The following is a 24,871-nucleotide window of genomic DNA, read 5'->3' on the forward strand; positions in this document are numbered from 1 at the left end:
AGAGAGAGCACGGAGTGGGAAGTAAGGAGACTGCTAGGGAGTACCAGGCCCAAACGGGCGGCAGATCCCGGAGCGGGGATAGATCCACCTTTCCTTGCTAAACCTGCCGGTGTGGGGCCCTCAAAGCCCACACCACAACACCCAAAAGCCGCAGCCACGTAGCCACAGTTAGGGCCCATAGTTCACAGGAGGCAAGCAGCTGGAGTGATCTGGTCCAGGCGACAAGCAAACGGCAACCAAACGAAGGGGAGAGAGGCACCAGCAACTTCCCTGGGTGACCCCCATAGGGACTAAAAGTCGGGGTTACCCCAAACCACCAAGGGCTAAGGAAGGCGAGTCGGTAGTCACCATCAACAGTCAGCCTGAAGGATACCTGGTTCCAGCCTGGTTCATCCCAGCTACGCCCGGGTTACTCACCCTGCCATCTAAAGTGAGTAAAACCCCTGAAAGACCTTCTGCTTGTGTGGAGTTATTCTGCGCCTTGTGGTTCCACACACTTACACAGGGCCCTGGGGCTTGCCTCACTCTCAGGAGGCTATTACAACTGACTGCACCCACCATCAGCCCCAGGCATCCCTTAACCTGCAGTGGCGGTCCCCACTGACCGCAATTCTGAGAGTGGCGTCACGACAATCCTAGAAGAAGATCTCCTACCTGTGACAGGATCCAGCCGAGTGGAGTCCCTGAAGGTAATGCACCGACACAACACCTCTGGGGCTTCACACTCACGCAACAATTCCTCGGCTCTACCAATGGGGGACTGGAGGCTGCAGGCTTCCTCTCGTCAGCCACCAGAGGCACGAGGTATTCCCCAGCGAGGAGAAGACATCCACTGCTGGGGATGTGGAGGTCGGGGGCATATTGCCAGTGGGTGCCGGAATAACACTCAAAGCCAACGGAAGCCATCGTTAAACTACCAACCCCCGCAGTAGTGCGGCACTCTGCGGGGGAGGCGAGAAGGGAGGCCGCTCCATATCATAACGAACATTTGATCGCTGGTTGTCCCATCCTACGTGCTGAATTCGAGAGTGTCCCAGTGAATTGCTTGAAAGATACTGGGTCACAAGTGACGACGATGCCAGAAGCATATTTCAATCAACATTTCCAGACACTGGCCAGGCCAGAGAAAGAGACCCGTATCCGGGTGATTGCTGCTAATCAACAACCGATCCCGGTCACAGGAGTTGTGTGGATGAATGTTCGAATCTGTGGGCAAGAAGTGGGGAAAAAAGGGATCCTACTAGTCCCCGAGCCCATCAACGAAGATGTACCTGTAATATTGGGGATGAATGTCCTACGTGAATTAGATCAGATTATGTTCACCAAACGGGGACCCGGATACTGGAAGCAAGCTACTACACATAAGCCTACACAGGAAGCACTTCAATGGCTGATCCGCGTCTGTGGGACGCAGAAGAGTGTGCCATCTCATCAGACGGTAGGGGTCATCAGGGCTCCTGGGAAGGAACCTATAATCCTGCCTCCCGGCCGAGAAAGTATATTACACCTCCCAGTGGGAACCTATCGCAATCTCGATGGGATAGAAGTGATTGTTCAGCCTGTAGCAACCGGAAGAGTGGACCAAGAAGTTATGATAGCTCGTACGGTAGCTGTGGTCCAACAAGGACGCGTCCCTATCAGAGCCTTGAATGTGGGCCCCGGTGAGGCCACCTTGCCTCGAGGGACGGATCTGGCCCTGGTGTACGTACATAAAGGCGAGGTAATGAGTCATAAAGAGATATCCTTATCGCCGATAGAAGGTGTGGGGTGGACCCTAGCAGTCTCTGCGAGGCCCAAAGAGATGCCATCCCCAGAGTGGAGTGGAAAGGCCATCCTCGATCAGATGGAAGTGGATGTGAATTCGCTGGGCCCTGAGCGTGTGCAAGCAGTAGAAGCTATGCTGTGGGAGAACCAGGCCGCATTCGCTCGCCACGCTGAAGATTTCGGCTGCACTGAAGCCATCATGCATGAGATACCGACCGGGGAAGCTCGCCCGATTCGAGAACGGTACCGCCAGATCCCTCCCAAGATGTACCAAGAGGTAAAGACGTTACTGAAGCAGATGCTGGATTCAGGAATAGTGCAGGGCAGCCAGAGCCCTTGGGCGGCCCCGGTGGTACTCGTCAAGAAAAAGGATGGAACCATCCGGTTCTGTGTAGACTACAGAAAACTCAACTCTTGTACCGTTCGCGACTCTTACCCATTACCACGAATCGAAGAATCCTTGACGGCCTTGGGGAAGGCCAAGTACTTCTCCACCTTGGATTTAGCAAGCGGGTACTGGCAAGTACCTGTGGCGGAAAAAGACAAAGCCAAGACCGCATTCATCCTCCCGATGGGATTGTTTGAGTTTAACCGGATGCCCTTCGGACTCTCCAATGCTCCGGGCACGTTTCAACGGCTGATGGAAAAGTGCTTGGGAGACCTAAATTTTGAAGCGACCCTGATCTATCTGGATGACATCATCGTGTTCTCGGCCACGTTCAAAGAACACCTTGACCGGCTTGGACAGGTACTCGGGAGACTGCAGGCTCATAACCTGAAGGTGAAGCCCAAAAAATGCCACCTCTTCAAGAGAGAGATCGAGTACCTGGGCCACACAGTGTCACAAGATGGAGTCCTACCCTCCGCAGAAAAGGTGGCGGCCATTCAGAAGTGGCCAGTCCCTCGAACGGTGAGGGAACTCAAGGCATTTCTTGGACTCGCCGGGTATTACCGCCGATTCGTCAAAGACTTCGCAAAGGTGGCGGGTCCTTTGAACGAGCTGCTGAGGGGGACCGCCGGAGTGTCGAAGAACCAGGGCATCTCTTGGGCTCAAAGACAAGATGAGGCTTTTCAGGCTTTGAAGAATGCCCTTACTTCAGCCCCGATCCTGGCCTATGCGGACTTCGACCGACCATTCCTGCTGTACACAGATGGTAGCCTTCATGGACTCGGTGCCGTATTGTCTCAGATGCAAAATGGACATGAGAGAGTCATTGGCTACGCCAGTAGGTCCCTGCGGGACAGCGAAAAAACCCCCCACAATTACAGCTCCTTTCGACTAGAGCTCCTGGCCCTAGTGTGGGCCATGACAGAGAAATTTGCTGGCTTTCTGACAGGAACCAAGATCCAGGTCCGGACAGACAATAATCCTCTGGCCCACCTTGAGAATACCAAATTGGGAGCCTTGGAACAACGGTGGGTGGCTCGCCTTGCAAAGTTTGACTTTACCATCTGTTATCGCCCTGCTACCGAAAACGCAAATGCGGATGGGCTGTCAAGAGTGACGGTGGAGACCCCAGTGGGGGATCTCGATGAACGATTAGAGGAGGAAGAAACGCCAGACTTTAGCAAGTTTGGACCCTCGGTGGTTGCGTCCCAGTTGAGTAGGCAGGCTTGCACACTGCCCCGGTCCCTGGGGAGAACCAATGAAGAATGGGGACGTGATCAAGATGCAGACGAAGGGCTGCAACAGATGAAACACTGGGTAACTGAGAAGCAGAAGCCAGACAAACAAGAAAGGGCTAACCTGGACGCCGAGATGAAGAGTGTTCCAGTGGGATAGACTGGAAGTTCGAGGATCAGTGTTATATCGTAAGAGACAACAGCCAAAAGATATAGAAGCAAGATGGCAGGTGGTCATCCCCGGAAAAATGGCTCAAGAGGTAGCTAAGGAAGCTCACGAGTTTGGCGCTCACTTTGGACCTGCAAAGACCTACCAATGGTTACAGCAGTACGTGTACTGCCCCAGGTTGGAGTCTGTGGTGGAAGAGGTTTGCCGGCAATGTCGAGTATGCGACCTCGTTAAAAGCACCGAACAAAGGGCACCCGTTCAGACCATACAGACCAAAGAACCGCTAGAACTGTTGATGATTGATTATCTCCTCGTGGGACACTCCACTCGGGGACTACAATACTGTTTGGTTAAGACCGACCATTTCTCCAAGTTCGCTGTAGTCACCCCGACTAGAGATCAGACTGCTGAGTCGGCGGCACGGGCCATCTGCCAAGACTTCATCCGGGTGTATGGATGCCCGAAGCGGATCCACTCCGATCAAGGTGCATGTTTTGAAGGCAAGGTGATGGAGGAATTATGTCGTATGTATGACATCGAGCGATCTCGGACTACACCTTACCATCCCCAAGGCAATGGAGCATGTGAACGCTTCAACCGAACTCTACTTCAAATGCTGAGAACATTAGAGGAAGATAAGAAGGCATGTTGGCCGGAATACCTGGCAGAACTGGTCTGGGCCTACAATAACCGAGTTCACTCCACTACAGGTTACACCCCATATCTACTGCTGTTTGGAAGAGTTGGGCGAGAAATCATCGAGCTGAATTTGGAGCAGCCAGAGGATTTCATGGAACGAACTGTCACTTCGTGGGTGAAAGAACATCGACAACGATTACAGACGATACGTCGGTTGGCTTGTCAACAGCTACAGAAGAAAGAACATATGAGCCCTAAACCGATTCAAGAGATACCGCTTCAACCTGGAGATCGAGTGTTAGTCAGAGAGAAACGCCCCAAGGGTAAACTGAATGAAAGATGGGAAGTTCAACCCTACAGAGTAATCGAACGGGTGTAGGCTGACGGCCCGGTCTACAAGGTGCAAATTGAGAATGGAGCGTCCGGCCCTAGAGTACTACACAGAAATATGTTGCGACCATGCCGGTCTGCAGCTCTTTCTACGCCAAGATCTCCTGCAGTCTCTGCCCCACTCCCTGAACATACGTCATCTGTGTGTGAAGTCGATGATGACTGGTGGACAGCCCCCGATGCAGCGGGGGATCCTCAGCCTTCCGGAAACGGAGATCCCATGGATGAGCCACTACCGCCACGGGAAGAAGAGACCAGCCAAGATTCCACTGCAGCTCCCACAGCAAGTGTTCCGCCGGAAGCTAGTCAAGCCGGGCCTGATAGTCAAGATCTTAGAAGATCTCAGAGGTCTACTGCAGGGGTTCCACCAATCCGATATGTTGAACAATGTACTAGGTCTGCTGTACTGCCATTGTTGTCTCCTCTACAGGTTTGGACCTTCCTTCAAAACACAGTGGGCTCGAAGCTGTGATGGCCGAGGACGACCATCATTAAGTGGGGAGGCATATTGGGGGGTGCTACTGCTATGGACAATAAGAAACACGCTGCCACTTTAAGAGACAGAACCCTCCCCGTGTTGAGGGGTAATGGAATGTTCAGCTCCCCCTGCAGAAAGTGTGCTAATGGACAGCTCGAGTGTAAGAAGAGAAGTGAGTTTCTGTTTTGCTTTTAGAAGCGTGTGAAGGAACACACAGCCGGTGTGTCTCGGAGGATTGGCGTTTTTCTTCTGAATCGAGAGAGAGACTTGCAGATAACAGGGAACAAGCGAGGAATCTGAAGCAAGAAGAAGATTTTGATCTCCTTAACCCGGCCCAGGAGACGTGCGCACCTTCAGATGAGACTGTTGTTGGGGGCCCCCGGGACTGGATCCACGTCCCCAGCATCACTGTGAGTTGAATATTGTGCACATACTAGGGGCTAAAGTAGGCTTCAGTAGGTAGAACACGGCATCCGTGTGGCCCGTTTAGCAGAGGCCAGAGAGGTTACGTGCAGAGTAGCATTGTACCTGACTGTTTTTGTGTTTCTTGAACCTGTAATAGTTGGAGCACCGTGCTATTGAGCGGACCAGCTAGAGAATACAAAAGTGTTGTTAAATCACGTTTTGCCACTGTATACCCCGTGCCTGAACCTGCCTTCTCCACATCTTTCCCCGCCTGTTAATAAATACACCCTTGTTGTTCGCACCTCGTCTTGTGTACTGTAACCTACTCTGCACTGCGGTGGTCCTCTCGGCCATCGCTTCATTATAACAATATCAAAAATATAACACGTCTACAGTGAACCTTCTACTAACGCCAACCAACATTGACCACATACCCATAACATACTCTGAACTCGAACAGCACGTCCATGCTGACCTGTCCCCCACCTCTCATCTAAGCATACGTGCACACCATTAGCACACACTGCCTCTGCAGCTGCCGGTGCCCACAATCAGGGTTCAGACAGCTGTGGTCTTTCTCTCTGTTCTCCCTGTGGAGAACACTCGCGGCTCCGCAGCAATAAATTGACATGCTGCGGCTCAGGAAGCTGCACCACATGTCTGTTTACGCTGCAGGAAAAACAAGCCCAGTGGGCATGGAATTTCTATAAATCGATCCTCTGTGCAACACAGTATTTTGGACGCAGCAAAAACATGCTGCATCCATAATGCTGTGAACCCTGATTATGGGCACGCAGCCTAACGCACTTTCGACAACCTACAATCCGGCTTCCGTCCCCACCTCTCTACCGAAACTGCCCTGACCAAAATTAATAATGGCTTACTTCCAAAGCTAACAGTCACTTCTCCATACTCCTCTGCCTTCAACTCTGTCAACCTCTCCCTCCCACTACAGATCCTATGTTCCCTTGGTGTCACAGACCTCAGACCTTGTCCTCTCCTGGATCTCTTTATACCTTTCCAACCGCACTTTTAGTGTCATCCCGCCATCTCTCTGTCGGAGTCCCTCAATTCTTTGTCCTGGGACCCCTGCTCTTCTCCATCTATACCTTTGGCCTAGGACAACTCACAAAGTCCCATGGCTTCCAGTACCACCTATATGCTGATAACACTCAGATCTACCTCTCTGGCCCAGATGTCACATCTCTGCTGTCCAGAATCTCTGAGTGTCTATCGGCCATATCCTATTTCTCCTCTCACTTCCTAAAGCTCGATGTGGAAAAAACTGAACTAAACATCTTTTCCTACATCACACCTACATTCCCTACCTGATCTATCTATTACAGTAAATAACATCACACTCTCCTCAGTACCCAAAATCTGTCACCTCGGAGAAACCCTCAATTCTGCCCTGTCCTTCAAATCGCACATCCAAGCTCTCACCACCTCCAGTCGCCTCCAAATATTTCTAGAAACTGTTGTTTCCTCAACTCCCAATCTGCAAAAATGCTAGTGCATGCCCTCATCATCTCCCGTTTTGACTACTGCAACATCCTTCTCTGTGGCCTCACTGATTATACTCTCGCACCTCTCTAGCCCATCCACTGATCCACCTCTCTTCTCAATACTCCTCTGCTTCTCCTCTCTAAAAAATACCTTCATTGGCTCCCAATTCCCCAGCATATTCAATTGAAACTACTAACGATTATCTACAAAGCTGTTCATAATCTATCCCCTCCATATATCTCCAAACTAATTTCCCGGTATACTCCAACACGTAATCTCTGGTCCTCCCAAGATCTCCTCCACTACTCCACAATTATCCGATCCTCATCCAACCGCCTCCACGAGACTTCTCCCGGGTATGCCATGTCCTCTAGAATTCTGTGCCCAAACTCGTCTAATCATCTGCTACATTCGCAAGCTTCAACCGGAACTTGAAAACCCATCTCTTCAAGAAAGCTTACGGTCTTCAATGACCCTACTGCCACCTCGACATCGGTGCTGCAGCAAACCTCACCCCCTGCCGACCTACTGTCTCCTCCCCAATATCCTATAGAATGTAAGCTTGCAAGGGCAGGGTCCTCTTTCCTCTGTACAAGTTTATCTATAGTAACTTGTATGTATATTCTGTATGTAACCCCTGCTCATGCACAGCACCATGGAATCAATGGTGTTCTATAAATATATAATAATAATAATAATAAACTCTTCCCAATACCTCGATCGTGGGTTTTGTGAAGTCTTCTCTTGGAGGAGCAGTCGCAGAATCTGTGCCTGGCTATCTGGTCCATCAAGACCCCAATCCTGGGTGATGACAACAAGGTGGTTCCCCTCACATCCAGCCTAGACAATGCCTTAAGATTCCATAGATCAATGTCTTGGAAAGTATTATTTCTCAAGATCAGTGTCCGAAGACGGTGCAGTCCTTTAAAAGCATCGGAGTGTAGTCTGGAGATCTCACAGCTGCTCAGGTCCAGGGCTTGGAGGTGAGGCAAAGTCTTGAAAGCTCCTGCTGGGATGAGGTGTAGGGGATTCCCGGACAAGTTAAGAAAAAGAAGTTCTGAAAACTTTAGAGGAAATGGTTTCAAGTGATGGATGGAGTTTGAGGATAGGTCCAGGTATTGGAGATTATGGGGGAGGGTGAAGGGGACGTTAGTGAGTCCTTTGTGGCTGCAGTCTGCACGGCCCTATAGAAAGTCGACACAGAACAGATTAGTTTGCTTTCCCACTTCCCCACCCATCTCCATGTCGACCCATCATTTTGGTTTGTGCCCTTTATTTATTTGTGTTACAGTACGGTTTCTAGATTATATCAGTTTGAAACTTTTATCTATATCAGATATTATATATGTTCTAACTTCAGCAAATCTTTATATATGACTTCTACAAAGTAGTCAGTTGTTAGACGTGCATTGCCGTGTGCTAATAAAGGATGGGAGATAAAAGCCATCACCCACGGGTGCAGCTTGTATACTATTCACCATCTGTTGTATTGGACCCCACCTATAGATCAGTGTTTGGGATCTTTGGAGATCCAGGACTTTTTGTAATGACTTTTATCCCCTTCCTTTCATTAATAAGTATAGTGTCTTACCTGAGCGCTCAGTGTACAGGGGTGTGCAGACGCTGCCAGGAGGAGCGATGAGAGGCACAGGGCGAGCCTCATGCTGATACAAGCTGTCAATGAGAAGACAATACAAATATTGTATTTATTGTTACATTGTAATTGCTTTATGTGAAGGGTTTCATTCATAGGAAGATGAAAGTGTCTATTTCAAGGCATTCGCTGCAGAGGTGATAAAGCTGGAGCGGTGGGATCTTACATTTATTAGTTTTCCAGGTGATAATAGGCTGAAATAACAGTTTTTTAGGATTTTTTTTGCCACGTGTTTATGCCACAGACAAAAAACACAGCGTTTTACAGTGCCAGCAAAGTAGATTAGATTTCTGACCTCTGCTTATTTTTTCCTTGTGGATTTGAACCATTAAAATGTTGTTGGTTTTTTTTTTAAATATGAAACATGTCAATTCCTGCAGTATTTTTGCACTGTTTTATACCCATTCAAATGGAAAAGAGCAAGAAAAAACGTGTCTAAAATGCACATATTTTACACAGCGATTTTCCTGCCAACACTCTCCTGTCTCTGCTGCAAAAAAAAAATCTGCTACAAATTCTTAACATGTGCACATACTCTTGTGGATTGGATAATTAGTTAGAAAATCACTTTACATATAACTGAGGAATAAGACTATTTCTGGCCATAATCTTATTTCTATCCTTTATCACCAGTTTCTGCGTTTCTGGGTGGAGAAGTTACACCAACTCTAGTTTTGCCAAGGATGGGTTCTTGTAGTGTTCTAAATTCTATAAAGACATGTGTTGCCCTCCCACCATTATGTAGTGATGTCCCCCATCCTGTACTAATGTACCTTATCTTGGGACCCTTCCTGGTATAATGTCCCCCATTCTGGTATATATGCCTTATCCTGGGCCCCTTCCTGGTATAATGTCTCCCATCTTGGTATATATTCCTTATCCTGAGCCCCTTCCTGGTATAATGTCCCCCATTCTGGTATATATGCCTGGATTTGAACCATTAAAATGTTGTTGGTTTTTTTTTTTAAATATGAAACATGTCAATTCCTGCAGTATTTTTGCACTGTTTTATACCCATTCAAATGGAATAGAGCAAGAAAAAACGTGTCTAAAATGCACATATTTTACACAGCGATTTTCCTGCCAACACTCTCCTGTCTCTGCTGCAAAAAAAATTTGTTACAAATTCTTAACATGTGCACATACTCTTGTGGATTAGATAATTAGTTAGAAAATCACTTTACATATAACTGAGGAATAAGACTATTTCTGGCCATAATCTTATTTCTATCCTTTATCACCAGTTTCTGCGTTTCTGGGTGGAGAAGTTACACCAACTCTAATTTTGCCAAGGATGTGTTCTTGTAGTGTTCTAAATTCTATAAAGACATGTGTTTCCCTCCCACCATTATGTAGTGATGTCCCCCATCCTGTACTAATGTACCTTATCTTGGGACCCTTCCTGGTATAATGTCCCCCATTCTGGTATATATATTCCTTATCCTGGGCCCCTTCCTGGTATAATGTCCCCCATTCTGGTATATGTATATTCCTTATCCTGGACCCCATCTTGGTATAATGTCCCCCATCCTGGTATATATGCCTTATCCTGGGCCCCTTCCTGGTATAATGTCCCCCATTCTGGTATATATGCCTTATCCTGGGCCCCTTCCTGGTATAATGTCTCCCATCTTGGTATATATTCCTTATCCTGGGCCCCTTCCTGGTATAATGTCCCCCATCCTGGTATATATGCCTTATCCTGGACCCCATCTTGGTATAATGTCCCCCATCCTGGTATATATGCCTTATCCTGGGCCCCTTCCTGGTATAATGTCCCCCATTCTGGTATATATGCCTTATCCTGGGCCCCTTCCTGGTATAATGTCTCCCATCTTGGTATATATTCCTTATCCTGGGCCCCTTCCTGGTATAATGTCCCCCATTCTGGTATATATTCCTTATCCTGGACCCCATCTTTGTATAATGTCCCCCATCCTAGTATATATGCCTTATCCTGGCCCCCTTCCTGGTATAATGTCTCCATCTTGGTGTATATATTCCTTATCCTGTGCCCCTTCCTGGTTAATGTCCCCCATTCTGGTATATATGCCTTATCATGGACCCCATCTTGGTATAATGTCCCCCATACTGGTATATATGTCCTTATCCTGGACCCCTTCCTGGTATAATTTCCCCCATCCTGATATATATGCCTTAACCTGGGTCTCCTTCCTGGTATAATGTCCTCTATCCTGGTATATATGCCTTAACCTGGGCCTCCATCCTGGTATAATGTCCCCCATCCTAGTATATATGTCCTTATCCTGGGCCCCTTCCTGGTAAATATGTTACCCATTCTGCCTCTAACACATAAAAAAAATCCCTAAAACATTCCTCTTGCCTTTGTCCGCTCCCACATTGCACGGCATCCCCCTCTGTAGCCGCTGCAGTGGCTGGCAGCAGATATCGGGATGCCTGCTATGGTAATCCATGATGTCGCTACCATGTGCTGCCAGTCAAGGGTCGTGTGTTGCAGAGCAGGGATCTGACAGGCCTCTGTACTGCAATGCATTTCAGCTTTATGTGTGTCCTCAGATGCCCATGATGCTGAAGCAGATGCAGATGCTGGGGTCGGCGGGTGCCCTCCACCCCTGTGCTAAGACACGACTTCTGTGACCACGACTGTTACACCCCTGATAGCTGTTATGATGTCTTCTATATACACTACACACATATATGAGTGTTTCCTGCTCTCCTGTCTATATTTAGGACTTGTTAAGAAGCAGCAGCATGGAGGACATTATACAGCAGTACTGAGCAGTGTAGATGTGAATCCAACAGAATGGTGACATAAAACACTTAGCAGTTGCATCGAGGACATTATACAGCAGTTGGTTGAAATGACAGTGACCATGGAATCACTGTATAACAAAAAGCTCTGCCACTTTATAATATACTTTTTGCTTTAATTTCACACGATATTCAAGACCTCTGCTTGCTGTCAGCTAAGTTCATCTATTGCAAATCTCCCTCTTGTGATAGTTTATTACAATGTATCAGTGCAGGTAACAAATATCAGCAAGGAGTACAGACTGGATAGAATTATCTAGGACAGATACAATTGAAACAATTAGTTGCGGAAATTCTGTTTAGGTTTTCAAAATCTGCCAAAAGCAGAGCTCTATAGAAGCAAACTGACAAACAATGCAAAACAGATACAGTTTAGTTTTTCTGTGTGTTATCATCCGTCAGCTCCGGATTAACCCCTGACTGGTCTTCATTCATCCAGATAGGAGCAGGGCTGGGTCCGGACCCTGGCATCTCAGGACACAGGGCAAAGGTTCAAGACTGAATTATTTTTTTATAATGTGAATTAACCTCTTCAACCCAAACAGGAAGAATTTAAGACTAACTCCCTCCAAAGAATCATCCATCATCATCTCATCGTAGTGTGACGCCCCTGGACAAGTCAGGGCGTCACAGGGTACTGCACTTTCTATTCTTCCGTGCAGGGCTCAACCACCCATGGTTCTGGGTTCCCAACCTGCAGCACTGCCTCCATCCGCATCCAAATCCCAACCACACCTCACACCACACCCTGTCAGACACACCAGTGGGCTGCTGAGCTGGAATAGGGCTGCCCACCTAGGGGTCAGGCAGACTGGTGGGAGGGAAGTAGGATAGAGTAGTGTTATCCCTCGTGTAGTGAGGAGCTAGGGGAGTGTGTGGCTCCCTGGGAGTCAGAGGTTGGGTCACAGACGGTGGTCTTGGCCCGGAGGAGTCGGACACCTGGTCGCAGGGTATTGAGGCTGGGTGCCCAGACCTGGTCTTGGAGGACGGTCAGCAGCTCGAGTCTAATAAGCGGTCCGGGACCGAAAGTACGGCGGGTTACTGGACCCTAGGTCGGGGAGTAGCTTCAGGCAACTCGGCAATTAACCTGCGGAGGATAGTGACTTTATGGACTGTCCCCAAGAAGCTCAGAGATCAGGGGCACTAGCGCAACGAGGGTGATAGGGCTTTCCAACCCATGCAGCCCACAGAAATTCCAGGTGTGAGCCCTTGAGAGTGCAGCTCCACTACCAACAAGTAGGGAGCGGGGCCCGGACAGCTTTACACCAACGGGCTACCAGAACACCTCTAATTTGTGCATGGAGGCAGGCTCCGGACCACCTGGCAGTACTATAGAGGACGGATACCCAGACGGGCTCCCCCAAGAGGGCAGCGGCACCCAGAGACTTGGTTTACCTTGTTAGAGTCTGCTTTGCAATTGCATTATTATCAACACTGCCTGAGTGAGTACATGGTCCTCCCCTGCTTCTAATCGGCGCTGCGCTCCCCTACTCCAGCATCCCACCATCCAGAGACCCGGGGCCTCCCCTACTTGTGGAGGGAACGTCATCTGGCTGCCCCGTTCCATCTCCCCTGGGTACTCCCATCGGCAGCGGCGGTATTCCCCTTACCGCGAACCATGGGTGGCGTCACGAACTCTTATCCCCTGTAAATACCCCCTTTACATTCGAGTGGCTGCGAGCCCCTGGGTCCGGAGACCCTCGAGCCACAGCAGCAACCCCCAGATCCGAGCGGTTCGACCGCTGCAGGGGCGGCACAGTAGAATACTCTGATCCGCACATAACAACTCACTGAGCAATAATAGAATCTTATGTGCCGTGCTGTTCTGTAACAATATACGTATAATTAAATGAGTCAGTGGCCTCCAGTCCTGCAGTCAATAAAATCCATTATAGTCAATACCAAGATGTATTTTCAGTGTCCATAATTGCATCTAATTGCGTATATTGGATGAGACTGCCAATGCAAGTCTATGGGTGCAAAGAAAAAAATAGAATGCAAGGCACAAGGGTCATATCTCCGTTTTTTATGGATACATTACCATTCTGTAGCATAGAACACTGTAGATGGTCCTGTAAATGATGGTAGAAAAAACCCCCGCATTCTATATGGTTGCTAGATGAGAAAAAAAAATAAAAATCGCACACTCACATGACATACGGAATACCAAACACATTTCACTCGCCCCACTTTTCTGGATGAAAATTGGTCTGATTTTTTTTTTTACATATTCAGTATGTGTCGAATAGTATGGGTGTAACTAATAGGCTGCTAGCCAGATACTGTGCACCTACATGTGTGAACGGCGCCCTATACAAGCCACTTGTGTGCAATTTTATCATTCAGTAATCGCCCCCTCCATCGATTGTAAGTGTGTGAGTGATTTGCTTCTTTTGCACCTGTGATGCCTCCACCTTATTGGGGGTCTTGCTGCATCCTGCTAGTGCATTAGTTCCTTGGCCTGGGCAGGTTATAACTGCTGTCAGCTATAGGGATAAGATATAACACATATACAGACCCCAGGGATCCAGCTGCTCCAGTCACATTCCCCGAGCAGCTGCGGAGAGGTGTCCCCTCACCTGTGCCCCTTCCTGCCCCCTCACCTCTATGTGCGGCTCTCAGGTGTGCACCATGTCCCTGCAGCGTGCCACCCTGCACCACCTTCCACTCACATTCCTCTTCCTGAAGGAGGGGTGGGGACTGTCAGCAGGGAGAGGTCCAAAGGTGGCAGCGCTGGTTAAAGAATAACCTGTCCTGAAGAAAGACAACAGATCTGCAGGAGCTTTGTACCATCCTAAAGCTGCACTTGGATGGCATAATATGTATGACATGGCGCTGCGTGAATGCCAAGTCCAGGGCACAAACACCAGATAAGGTGAAGGGTGTAGAGTCAGGAGGCTGCAGTAAAGCAGATAATAAAGAAGTCGTCCAGTCTCGTGTCAGTGGAGCTGAAGGATTACATAGAAAAAACTGCCTTTTTTCCACCGTTTTCAAGATTTCTGCTTACTGTCAGTGAATGGGAACATTGCTCTTCACAGTCAAAGATTAAACTTGTTTGTTACAATTGTGACCATTCTAGATGATCCTGAGTAATTATTACAATGTATCTGTGCAGGTAAGGCTACTTTCACACTTCCGTTGTTGAGGAATTATGGTATCCTGCAAAATATTTTGCAGGATTCCGTTTTTTCCCCATAGACTTGTATTAAGGACGGATTGCGACTGATGGGCTTGCGTTGCATCCGCCGTGCAGCGGATCAGTCATGGAACGACTGACTGCCGGCCGTAAAGAATGCAGAATGTAAAGTTTTTTGGAGCGGCAAAAAAACGCAGTGCGCAGGATTCCGTCGCCATCCGTCAAGAGCTATAATGGCTGTCTATGGTGCTGGAGTACCACCCCGCTCTCAGCAGCCGACGCTGCTCGGATCCGGACCTTCTGTGGGTGGCTCGAGGGTCTCCGGACCCGGGGGCCTCACGGTCACTTCAAATGAAAAGGGTGAGTGATGGGTTGGTGGATGTAGGACGTAAATGTATGGGCTAAGCCGTACGGAGTTCGTGACACCACCCACGGTGTGTGGTGATATTGGACACCACCGCTGCAGTTACGGGGCACCCAGGGGAGAAGTTGTGCAGCAAGTTGTTAACCTCTCTGTGGGCAGGGATGGTGGCCCTGGGACCGTTGGCGGGAGTGGCGGCGCAGGGAGATGGGTGACCGCAGGGTGCTGATCTACTCACTATTAGTAAACACATGAGTCTCTGGTAAACCAAGGTGATGGTGGTCGGTGCCCGCAGCCGGCTGCGTTCTGGTACCCCACCCGGTTGGTGGTCTCTGTCTTTCTCCTGCACCTGTTTAGAACGGTGGACTGCCTGTGCTTGCAACTCCAGGAGTCCGCTCCCGGCTGGATGTGGCCTAAGGAGCCCTTTGCCCGCAGACGCTGGCCCGTGGGATCTCTGAGCTGTGGCGGTGGCCTTTTTTATCCCCCTTGTTGGGCTGTTGTCTTCAGTCGGGACTTTGGGTGGGACAGTACCTAGAGTCCTGGCCGCAATCAGTTAATGAACTAGTTCCAGTAGCTTCTGGGCCTAGTTTCAGGGTCTGAGTACCCCCCTTTGTGCTCCGGTTTCCGGGTCGGTTCCCCAGGTCGGTACCGGCGGGCCACTACCCTGTCCCCGTCCACCTCGGTTCCACCGAGCCGTCTTCCCGGCTCCTGGAGACGGAGACCACCGTCTGCCTCTTAGCCAAAGGCACCAGGGCTCCAACCCTGGCACCTGTCAGTTTGCCTCAGGCCCTGTCACAGGCTTGACCTCCACTCTCCTTGAACTCTACTACTGAACTCCTTACTTTCCTGCCCCAGGCTGTCTAGACTCCTCGGTAGGCATCTTCCAACCGCCTGGTTCCGCCCCCCTGGTCTGTCCATCAAGCCCTGAGGGGGTGACTTAGGTTTAAATGGTTGGCTGTGTGTTACCTGTGTGGGAAGGGTGTAATGCGGGGCCCTATCTGTGACTACCTGGCCCGGCCATGGCGTCACACTGGATTCTGTCATACTCTATTGAGCATGCCCAGCATGTTTGGCACACCCATTGCGCTGTTCCAAACACAAATGGATCACGACGGATCCATCAAAAAACGGACGCACAGCGGATGTAACGGACACGACGGATCAGTTTTTTCACAGGATTCCTGTGAAAGGAATCCTGTGAAATAACACATCTGTTGCGTCAGTTTACATGTAAAAATTAACGGATCCGTTGTTGCGACGCAATGATGGACCTGACTGATTTAAAACAATGCAGGTGTGAATGTAGCCGCAAATGTTTCAGTCTGGAGCAGAATTCAGTACATGAGACTAGATACAATTGTAGCAAATCCTCAGCTGTGAGAAGTATTAGGTCTGGGGGGTCTGGATGTAAGTAAGACTGTTCGGCCATTGTTATAGTATTCTCCCCGGGTGGGTTCTCCATCCTGGTGCCTAATAATGAGTCACATAATGTTCCCATAGACCGTCCCCTTGCGCTTTCCTCCCTTTCATGTTCTCTTCCAGCTCACGCATTTCATGTACTCTTCACTGCAGCCGAGCCTCGGAGCCTCCATCCATGGAGTCAATAGTGTTTCCTGTTTTTAGAAGTTTGCAGTTTCCGCTGAAAGCCTATAAAAAGAAATCCTGAGACGCCGGGTAACATTGTGCGGGAGGATTTCATGTAACCTCAAAAAGGGTTACTAATTATGAGGAAGACGATGGAGCGGTGCATGCAAAGGCCGAGGAACCATAGGATCCATCAGGACCATCCATTACTCTCCAGTGGGCTTCTCTTGGCTTTCTAGTTCTCCTCCTTCCTTTCTAGGAGCTATAACTTTTTTTATTTTCGTTTATAGGGTTCTTTGCGGTACGAGCTGTAATTTTTATCATTACAATTTTTGGGGTCCATACGACTTTGTTTTTTATTAATATTATTATTATTATAATTTCTTGAGAGTTGAAGTGACCAAAAAACAGCGCTTCTGCCTTTTCAATTTTTTCTCTCTTTGCGCTCATCATATTATATTTTGTTTATATGGACACTCCATGATACCAAATATGTTATTTTTTACATGTTAGATTATATGTTATGGAAAAGGGGCAGTGATATGAAGTTTTTTTTAAAATACTTATTACATTTTTTTTGCCTCTCCCTAGGGCATGTAAACCTGTGATCACCTGTACCATACACTGGAAAGCTGTAATAGTGCGGTGTATTGTAAAATTATCCATTTCCAATGAAGCCCGGTCACAGGTGTATTAACATGGTGGATACTGTAGGATTCAGTAGGCCTCCACCGTTGCTATCATGGTGTGAGATGGTTATCATCATCTCTCAGTTCCAACCTCTTAAATGCCACTGGTGCAATTGGCAATAGCATCTAAGGGGTTAACCTCTATGCGGTTGGGCTCGGATGCCAGCTGTATACACAGCTCATGAGCCTGATCCATACATGAAGTATAGACATCTGCTGTATAGGAGCAACGGATACTGCAAAGGGTAAGCCCCCAGGCACTGTGGGCCCAAGAACTTGGCCAGGTTTGCCAGGTGCGGGCACAGACCCTTTATATATCACCATCAGAGCAGTAGCGCAGTGTAGAAAACAGGGCAGCTATATGGAGTTTGGTCCTAGTGATTAACCCTTCTCTCAGAAAGAAATCAGAGGCACAGCGAGGTATCCAGCAGTATATGGCCTCTGTATTCTGGGCCTTTATAGTGGCAATACATTACTTGTGTACAGAGGCATAACCACCGTGCTCGCAGAGGTCGCAACCGAGACCGGCCCAGGAGTGGATGCTCGCCTCCCCCGGCTTGTCTGTTGTACAGCTCCTATTGTTCATCACTTTGCGCGACAGCCATTATTATAGTAGACATGACTGTTCACAGGGGACTGTGCACCCGTATCTGCTAATAGTGATGTGGTCGGGTCAACACTGCCCCTTTAATTTTGCTTATGTGCCGACCCAGCAGACACCGCCACACAGTGCACTGTACACGGCCATGTCTGCTAAAGTGATGGCCATCACACAGAGCGCTGAAGAAGAAACAGCCGGCCCTGCACAACTGCTGGGGCAACAGCCCGGGGGGCATTTGTCCCTCTACCCCCTGACCCAGCGCCCCCCTGGTCCTGACAATTAACAAGGCTGGATTTAGTCTAACTGCTTACTAATAGTCGGATCAAGGGTGTGGGGGCTGTATGGAGAGGAGCCCCCATCCTCCCCCATAGCAGATATAAGGGGCAAGGTCCAAATGTCCCCATGGCGGATACAGTATATATTTAAGTTTCATCCAATACCCTATTGTGCCAATCACTATGAACCATAATTACCAGCCGTAAGTGCCAACAAATGGCCTAAAATGTGCAAGTGCTGGCGGTCACCAGCTATACACGGAGCTGTCACTGAAAAAGCTTGGATCCCAAAGTAACCGGGCTCCCTCCAATCATGTGCCGGGGTCTTCTTGTGGGTCAAGGAACTGTAAATGTCAGATAAAAGTTGGCTGATCGTGTTGATAGTGTCACGCTCCCCGGGTCCTCGGCTCCCCTCCCCGGGTCCTCTGCTCCGCTCCCCGGGTCCTCAGCCCCGCTCCCCGGCTCACCTGCCACGCTCCCCGCTCTCCAGCCTCCGGTGCCCGTCCTTCCCAGGTTCCCTGGCCTCCGATCCCGGCGTCTGACGGCTTCCCAGGCCCTGGCCGGCTCCCCTGCGTCCTCCCCTCAGCTTCCTTCCCTGGCTTCTGGCACCCGGGCGGCGCGCATGCGCATTAGGGCGCGCGCGCGGTCACTGACCCTTTCTTAAAGGGCCAGCGTCCATTAACAGGAAATGAAGCTAAACAGGTACAGGGTATATAAGGGTTTATTGTCCAAGGGGGCGGGGCCTGATCTTCGTGTTTTCCAAGCTAGGAGTCAGGTCTCCTTGTGTCTCCTTGCCATACTCACGTATCTCTCTTCTAGAGCTGATCCTGCCTCGGCATCCGGTCCTGCTGAATCCCGAACCCCGCACGCTGTCCGTCTGCCATCTGACAGTCCGTACCATCTCGGATCCCTGCGGTGACCCGTCATCTCGCTCCAAAGGTTCCGGACCCCGCCTGACCTCATCCCGGCTTCCGAACCTGAGCTACGTCACCCGGACTACCATCTGTGACTCCGTGGTCCCAGGGACTTCTCCGTTACACTCACTTGCACGGACTGTTCTGCTGCCCATAGTGCTTCAGCTACCGGACTCCTTACCACCATCTTAGAGTTCGGACCAGTGGATCCACCTCCTGGGTCTGCCCGACCGCCTGGCCCTGACAGTAAGATCAGGCCATGGATCCCGCTGCAGCACTAGCGGCCTTGCAAGAGGAACTCCAACGCCAGCGTGAAGTCCAGACCCGCATGTTGAACTTTATGACTTCCGTGGACACCCGCCTGTACATGTTACAAGCGGCAGTTACGCCTTCAACATTCCGGGCCTCCACTAGTCAATCCACGGCTCCCGCACCCGTGGCAGCCTCTTCGGATGCTTCCCGACTCCGTTTGGCTTCACCACCTCGTTATGCCGGAGATCCCAAGACCTGCAGGGGCTTCATAAACCAATGCTCCCTTCATTTCACGCAGCTGCCACATTTGTTTGCCTCCGACCAAGCCAAGGTCGCCTTCATCATGTCTCACCTAGAGGGCGAGGCACTGGCGTGGATGAATCCCTTGTGGGAGAAGGAGGACCCTATGACCAAGGACCTTCAAGAGTTCCTGCAGGCCTTTCGCAGCACCTTCGACGAGCCGGGACGCGCCTCTGCGTCTGCTTCATCCCTTCTCCGCTTACGTCAAGGAACACTGACGGTAGGCCAATATGCCATCCGTTTCCGCACTTTGGCTTCAGAACTCGGGTGGAATAATGAGGCCCTAACAGCCGCCTTCTGGGAAGGACTCTCGAGTCGCATCAAAGACGAGTTGGCGGGTCGTGACGTGCCCTCCACCCTAGATGCCCTGATTGCCCTAGCAACTCGAGTGGACATTCGTTTTCAGGAGCGCTCCAAAGAGCTATCTCGTGAGAGACGTCCGGTACGGCATTCCTCTCCTCCACGGAAGCCCTCCGTACCTCAGTCATCAACAGCTGGGATTCCCGTCCACGAGCCCATGCAGATTGACCGAGTACGGCGGTCTGAACAACGTCGAGCAGAGCGGCTCGCCAAGGGTCTCTGCTTTTACTGCGGAGAGGGCACACATCTCCTACGCTCCTGTCCGGAAAGGCCGGGAAACTCCAAAGCCTAGGGTTGGTAGGAGAGGCCACCCTAGGTGCTGGGACTCTCTCAGACCCGGTTATGTGGACCGTGCAAGTGTCAGCGGGAGAGACGCGCTTCACGGCTGAGGCATACCTCGACTCTGGAGCAGCAGGCAATTTCATCCAGCAGGCCACGGTGGACAAGTACCAGTTGCCTGTTACTCTACTCGATAAGCCCCTAGTGATTGCCTCGGTGGATGGGAGACCCCTCGCTGATACCATCTCCTGGGTCACCAGGCCGGTCGAACTGCGTATCGGTGCCCTGCACACCGAGAACATCGCTCTCTACGTCCTTCCACACATGTCCCATCAAATCCTGCTGGGACTTCCCTGGTTGCGGACACACGAACCATCAGTCAGCTGGGGCACTGGCGAAATCACCCGATGGGGCTCCGCCTGTCATGAGAGGTGTCTGAAGTCTATACAACCCATCCGACGACCTCCGGTTCCAGAGAACCTACCGGAACTGCCCTCGGCCTATTGGTCCTTCGCAGACGTTTTTGACAAGAAGGAGTCTGAGGTACTTCCGCCACACCGTCCCTACGATTGCGCCATCGACCTGCTCCCAGGAACAACACCACCTCGAGGACGGATATATCCGTTGTCTCCAGCCGAAACCAGGGCCATGTCTACCTACATCACAGAAAGCCTGGCAAAGGGATTCATCCGGAGATCCTCCTCTCCTGCGGGAGCAGGCTTCTTCTTCGTTAAGAAGAAAGAGGGTGACCTACGCCCATGCATTGACTACCGGGGTTTGAATCAAATCACCATAAAAAACAAGTACCCCCTGCCGCTCATCCCCGAATTGTTCGACCGGCTCAGAGGAGCCCGTGTGTTCACCAAACTGGATCTTCGGGGTGCCTACAACCTAGTTCGTATCCGCTCTGGGGACGAATGGAAGACCGCGTTTAATACTCGCGATGGGCACTATGAATACTGCGTAATGCCCTTCGGTCTGTGTAACGCTCCTGCCGTATTCCAAGAATTGGTGAACGACATTTTCCGGGACCTCCTCTACATCTGTGTAGTAGTTTATCTGGATGACATCCTTGTCTTCTCTCCGGACCTCCAGACCCACAGAGAGAACGTACGGCTGGTTCTACAGAGACTGAGAGAGAATCGTCTCTACGCCAAATATGAGAAGTGTGTCTTTGAGCAGTCTTCTCTCCCTTTCCTGGGATACATCATCTCGGGTACAGGGCTGCAGATGGATCCAAAGAAGGTCTCCTCCATTCTCAACTGGCCTCCCCCTTCTGGACTGAAGGCAATCCAACGGTTCCTGGGATTCGCCAACTACTACCGCCAGTTTATCCCTCACTTCTCTGCCCTGACTGCTCCTCTCTCCGCCTTGACCAAGAAGGAGGCTAATCCAAAGGACTGGTCACCTGCGGCCGACGCCGCGTTTTGCTCTCTGAAGCGAGCATTTGCCTCCTCTCCTGTACTCCACCGACCGGAGTTAAACCGCCAGTTCACCTTGGAGGTGGATGCCTCCTCCTCAGGAGCCGGAGCAGTGCTCATGCAGAAGTCCTCCTCCGGGAAGATGGTGACTTGCGGTTTCTTCTCCAAGAGCTTCTCAGCGCCTGAACGTAATTACACCATCGGTGACCGAGAACTATTGGCGGTCAAACTGGCTCTGGAGGAGTGGCGCTACCTCCTGGAAGGAGCAGTGTACCCCGTGATTATCTACACGGACCACAAGAACCTGGAATACCTGCGGTCCGCTCAGCGACTGAACCCACGGCAAGCCAGGTGGTCCTTATTCTTTGCCAGGTTTGATTTCCAGCTCCATTTCCGACCCGCGGACAAGAATGTACGCGCTGATGCCCTGTCTAGGTCCCTCATGCCCATGGAGCAGGAGGAAGAGAGTACCCAACCTATCATCTCTCCTAGCAAGATTATTCCGGTAGCTCCTGTCACCCTGGCCCAGATACCGCCCGGGAAGACCTATGTCTCTGAGACCGACAGGCAAAAAGTCTTACACTGGGGTCATGCCTCAAAAACAGCCGGTCATGCAGGTCAGAAGAGAACATGGGGTGCGATTGTACGCCATTACTGGTGGCCATCCCTTCGCACGGACGTCGCTGCTTTTGTCTCTGCCTGCTCCTCTTGTGCCAGGAACAAGACGCCCAAGCACCTGCCATATGGCCGTCTTCTGCCTCTGCCTATACCCTCAGTTCCATGGCAACACATAGCGATGGACTTTATTACGGACTTGCCATTATCCTCCGGGCACACAGTCATATGGGTCGTGGTGGATCGGTTCTCCAAAATGGCTCACTTCGTCCCTATGGCCGGACTGCCCTCTGCTCAGGAACTCGCGGAAGCCTATATACAACACATCTTCCGCTTGCATGGCTTTCCATCCCACATCGTGTCCGACAGGGGAACTCAGTTCACCTCCCGCTTCTGGAGGGCGCTCTGCAAACATCTGGGAGTGACTCTGGACTTTTCTTCTGCTTACCATCCTCAGTCTAATGGCCAAGTGGAGAGGGTCAATCAAATCTTGACCTCCTTCTTACGTCACTATGTCAACGCCCATCACGACGACTGGTCCACGCTTCTGCCTTGGGCTGAATTCTCCCATAACCACCACATCAGTGAGTCGTCCTCCAAGTCTCCCTTCCATGTCGTTTACGGTCTTCAGCCCTCCGTCCCGTTGCCTATATCCCCTTCTTCGGATGTCCCTGCTGCTGATACTGTAGCCCGTGACTTCGCTACCATTTGGGACTCTGTCAAGGCGTCCCTTGGGCGCGCTTCCCAGCGGATGAAGAAACACGCCGACAAGAGGCGCCTGGACCCTCCGTGTTTCTCTCCTGGTGACCTGGTCTGGCTTGCTTCCCAGTACATCCGATTGAAGATACCTTCCTACAAGCTGGGTCCTCGCTACATCGGGCCGTTTAAGGTCCTCAGCAAGATCAATGAGGTCTCCTACAAACTGAGGCTTCCGGCCACGATGCGGATTCCCAACTCCTTCCACGTCTCTCTGCTCAAGCCGGTTTTCCTTGGTCCCTTCTCCTCTGCTGCCAGTCCGGCTCCTCCTCCTATTGCCGAGGACGACATCTATGCGGTAAGGGATATCGTGGCCATGAAGACTGTTCGAGGCCGACAGTTCTTCCTGGTGGACTGGGAGGGGTATGGTCCTGAGGATAGGTCCTGGGAGCCCAGGGAGAACGTGGGCACTCCTCTGATCCGTGCCTTCATGTCCCGGTTGCGGGGAGGGGGGCGTGGGGGGGGGTACTGTCACGCTCCCCGGGTCCTCGGCTCCCCTCCCCGGGTCCTCAGCCCCGCTCCCCGGCTCACCTGCCACGCTCCCCGCTCTCCAGCCTCCGGTGCCCGTCCTTCCCAGGTTCCCTGGCCTCCGATTCCGGCGTCTGACGGCTTCCCAGGCCCTGGCCGGCTCCCCTGCGTCCTCCCCTCAGCTTCCTTCCCTGGCTTCTGGCACCCGGGCGGCGCGCATGCGCATTAGGGCGCGCGCGCGGTCACTGACCCTTTCTTAAAGGGCCAGCGTCCATTAACAGGAAATGAAGCTAAACAGGTACAGGGTATATAAGGGTTTATTGTCCAAGGGGGCGGGGCCTGATCTTCGTGTTTTCCAAGCTAGGAGTCAGGTCTCCTTGTGTCTCCTTGCCATACTCACGTATCTCTCTTCTAGAGCTGATCCTGCCTCGGCATCCGGTCCTGCTGAATCCCGAACCCCGCACGCTGTCCGTCTGCCATCTGACAGTCCGTACCATCTCGGATCCCTGCGGTGACCCGTCATCTCGCTCCAAAGGTTCCGGACCCCGCCTGACCTCATCCCGGCTTCCGAACCTGAGCTACGTCACCCGGACTACCATCTGTGACTCCGTGGTCCCAGGGACTTCTCCGTTACACTCACTTGCACGGACTGTTCTGCTGCCCATAGTGCTTCAGCTACCGGACTCCTTACCACCATCTTAGAGTTCGGACCAGTGGATCCACCTCCTGGGTCTGCCCGACCGCCTGGCCCTGACAGATAGGCTGATCATCCATTGTATTTGGGGGTCTCCTGACCAGCGACGCAAGTGAAACCTCACAGGCCCCAAAGCAAAGCTTCAGCATGGCCCCCAATTATTGCAAATCTTTAATAGTATTGGTCATTTCATACAGGCCAAGGGGACTTTTTGGGCCTTAAGCCTGCTTTACATGTTACGATTCTGCATACGATATCGTATGCGATTTGCAACGCCCCCATCGTATGTGTGGCACGTTCAATTTTGTTGAACGTGCCGCACAAAAGATTAACCCCCGTCACACGTACTTACCCGTCCATACGATCTCGATGTGGGCGGCGAACGTCCACTTCCTGGAGTGGGAGGGACGTTCCGCGTCACATCGACGTCACGCGGCAGCCGGCCAATAGAAGCAGAGGGGCGGAGATGAGCGGGACATAAACATCCCGCCCACCTGCTTCCTTCCGCATAGCCGGCTGGAGCCGCAGGAGACAGGTAAGATCTGTTCAATGTTCCCGGGGTGTCACACACTGCGATGTGCGCTGGCTCGGGAACATTGAACAATCCGATGTGCAATTTGTCAGGATTCAACAACGTGTATGCGATGAACGTTTTAACGTTCAATCGCAATCACACGTACCTGTCACACACTACAATGTACCTTACGATGCCGGATGTGCGTCACTTACGATGTGACCCCGCCGA

General features: G+C 51.0%; 1 protein-coding gene across 6 annotated transcripts in view; it reads right to left on the reverse strand.

The window, feature by feature from the left end:
• The window catches only part of C8H1orf210 (chromosome 8 C1orf210 homolog), a 358,767-nt gene that overhangs the window by 13,381 nt on the left and 320,515 nt on the right, over window positions 1–24,871 (reverse strand). For 5 of the 6 annotated variants that reach the window (XM_075320441.1, XM_075320444.1, XM_075320442.1 and 2 more), the window contains 2 exons: window positions 8,566–8,648; window positions 7,690–8,158 (listed from right to left, as the gene is read on the reverse strand). In XM_075320441.1, the coding sequence (XP_075176556.1) occupies window positions 7,690–8,158; window positions 8,566–8,648 (552 nt within the window). Of the gene's footprint in view, window positions 1–7,689; window positions 8,159–8,565; window positions 8,649–14,024; window positions 14,092–24,871 lie in introns of those variants that run through there. The other variant, XM_075320445.1, reaches the window with a different exon arrangement.

The sequence above is a fragment of the Anomaloglossus baeobatrachus genome, chromosome 8 (assembly GCF_048569485.1).
Source record: "Anomaloglossus baeobatrachus isolate aAnoBae1 chromosome 8, aAnoBae1.hap1, whole genome shotgun sequence".
Lineage (NCBI taxonomy): Eukaryota > Metazoa > Chordata > Amphibia > Anura > Aromobatidae > Anomaloglossus > Anomaloglossus baeobatrachus.